Genomic DNA, 3,006 nt, shown 5'->3' with positions numbered 1-3,006 from the left:
GGTGTATGTGAGTGAGAATAATTTTAAAATTATATTTTACATAAACCCTTCTTCTAATCTGACTTTGACCTAAAATCAGAAAGGGAAACATATGCCTCAGCGCGTTTGAGATAGTGTATTATGACTTTCTGTTGCAATCTAGGTCGCTTGATTTATTTAACACAATATACATATCTTCATAAAAGTCTGGGTTGACACCCTCACTATGGAAAACAAGAGGATGATATCATATTTCAACAAAACAATCAGTGCAAAAACCTCATAAACAGCACTGATAATATTAATAGTTTATACACACCAATTCAAGTAGCACAAATAAAGAGTATCAAATCAGATAACTGATTTTTTTTTTAAATGACTACTTTTAATCAGCAAGGACACATATTCAATTGACTAAAAGTGACTGTAAGATTTCTATTTCAAATAAAAGCTGTTCTTTCTATTCATTAAATCAAACTTGTTTAAAAAATGCATCACAGTTTCCACCTCACAACTGTTTTCAACACTGATAATAATAAGAAATGTGACACTGAAGACTGGAGTGATGATGCTGAAAATTCAGCTTTGCATCACAAGAATAAATTACATTTTAAAATATAATACAATAGAAAACTGTTATTTTAAATTGTAATAATATTTCACAATATTACAATTTTCACTGTATTTTTTGGGCAAATAAATGCAGACTTGGTGAGCAGAAGTCTTTGAAAAACATTTTAAAATCTTACTGTCACCAAACATTTAAATGGTAGTGTGTGTATATATGTATAAGACACTACTTCTTTTGTGTTCAACAGAAGAAAAAAAAACTCATACAGGTTTGGAAAAACCTGAGGGTGAGTAAATGATGACAGAATTTTCATTTTTGGGTGAACTATCCCTTTAACGGTTAGATGAACCAATTTTGACATAATTCATCTTTAATTTTAATTTTGAAAACTCTGAGACATTAGACGGAGAGACTGTGCATATAGAGTTACGATACAGCTTGGCTGCTTGGATGTCACTTCTTGGAAGTGAAGAATCTTGTCATTGCGGTCAATACAATGAATGTTGGTAGTCTGTTCTCAGCCGTCAGACTGAGGTGCACTGCTGGGCTTTTCCTTCTCAGACATGTCCTTCAAATCTGTAAAAAAACAAGAAACGCTGTTGAGAATCTATATTATGTTTCCAGGCGTAACAAAACATCTACAAGTGTCGAGCAAAGTCAGTGTGGGAAAGATTGAAATATAAACATTCCAGTCTGGTTTACAGAACAAAAAGGCTTTATCTCTGTTTCATGGGATGAAGTTTTCCAGCTGCACAAAGCCAGAAGAGTAAAGCACCTTTTCCCACTATACTGTAAGTATACTGTAAGTATCTCAGTAAGTGACACATTACTCAAATTGTACACACAAAGCTATTCTATGACTTCAGAAGACTTGAAAAGTTGCATGAGTTGGATTATGGATACATATTTTTTAAAAACAGTACATTTTTGGCCTGTTTGGACCCTGACAGCATCACATTCAATTTCATCATACAGAAAAGAGCAGAGTGGGCATTCTCCTTTTGTGTTTCACAGAACAGATTTGCATCATAGTGATATTTTTATTAATATTTTTTGAATTGGTTATATTGTTTTCATTTTAATTTTAGTTAACATTTGGGTTTGGAACAACATGGGTTTGAGTGAATGATAGAATTTCTGTATTTTAAATGCATGTAACATTTCCATGTGGATTACAGAGTTTTAAAATAAACTAACTAATAAACTTAATGTGATGCATATTTGTCAGTACATGCGTAATAGTTTATTATTAACTATTTGCATCTATTTAATTTGTATTTAAATAATCACACTTTCTAACACATTTATTCAAATCACTTAGAATGAGCATTCATCTGTTCATTGTGAAAACAAATGTATTCAGTTCAAAAATATGAACATGAATAAAATACGGTTAGAGAGTCGGATTTGTATAACTGACCATACAACTGTATAGTCGACAATAATTGACCATCTTCAGCAGCAGTAATCAGCAAAATTTGTGAGTTCCATTCAGATAAATGGCATTGTTTACGTTCACTGCCACCAATATGGCCGACTTCCGGATTGATGACGTGTCGTGAACACACTCTATACTAGATGCAAAATACTCACAATGAAGTACCGTCTTGTAGACTAGAGTGTAGCCGAACTCTTTGTTCGTGTTCAGATCCACAGTAAAAAGGAAGCGCAGTTCGAGCGGGAGCTGTGATCTGGGCATGTTTACTACAGCCGGGATGATCCTCTGTGACATGGGCCCTTCAGACAGGACCTGGTGCATCTGATACGAGCACCAGTCATCCTTCACAAAGTTTGGAGTGACGAGTAACAGCCAGCAGTGACTGTCCTGCACGATATATATATATATATATATATACACTACTGTGCAAGTCCTTGACTAAACATTACATTTAAACTACACACGTGTGTATGTGTATGTGTGTATGTGTGCGTGTGTGTGTGTGTGTGTGTGCGTATATACATACACTACTGTGCAAGTCCTAGGCCATTAGTATTTTAACCAACAAAAAATGGTTTAAGTCAGTTATTTCTATCGTTTGCTGTAGTGTGTCAGTAGGAAATATCAGTTTACATTTCCAAATATTCCTTTTGCCATTAATTGTAATAATCCAGTGAGATTTTTGTCTGACAACAGCCAGTGCTGCACACAGATATCTGATCTCAGCGTCATCCAGTCCGTCTGCGATTACATGAAGAAGCAGAAAAAACTGAGACTAAATCCAGAAGAACTGTGGCAACATCTCCAAGACGCTTGAAGAAACCTTCCTGCAAAGCTACAGTACTGTGAGAAGTTTTAGGCACTTCTGTAAAAATGCTGTAAAGTGAGGATGCTTTCAAAAATAATGTCATAATTAGCACCAGTTCCTCTAGACAAAAGCAATTCTGTTTCACTATGACTATCACGGCTGAATAACAATAAACGCTGATTTGCTTCTGATTTTACTTCTTGCTGTCGT

At 34.7% G+C, this 3,006-nt stretch overlaps 1 protein-coding gene across 1 annotated transcript; it reads right to left on the bottom strand.

Moving 5' to 3' along the window:
• Positions 1-890: 890 nt before the first annotated feature.
• On the bottom strand, positions 891-2,387 carry LOC107656958 (toll/interleukin-1 receptor domain-containing adapter protein-like; the record flags this gene model as incomplete). Its single annotated transcript, XM_016444920.1, has 2 exons — positions 891-1,126; positions 2,144-2,387. Coding segments are annotated over 2 exons (303 nt in total), but the record flags the coding sequence as incomplete, so codon positions are not given.
• Positions 2,388-3,006: the final 619 nt, after the last annotated feature.

This window comes from Sinocyclocheilus anshuiensis, unplaced genomic scaffold (assembly GCF_001515605.1).
Source record: "Sinocyclocheilus anshuiensis isolate Anshui unplaced genomic scaffold, SAMN03320099.WGS_v1.1 scaffold1052, whole genome shotgun sequence".
Taxonomy (NCBI): Eukaryota; Metazoa; Chordata; class Actinopteri; order Cypriniformes; family Cyprinidae; genus Sinocyclocheilus; species Sinocyclocheilus anshuiensis.
The sequence above is the reverse complement of the archived record's forward strand: the minus strand, read 5'-3'. Positions and strand labels throughout refer to the sequence as shown.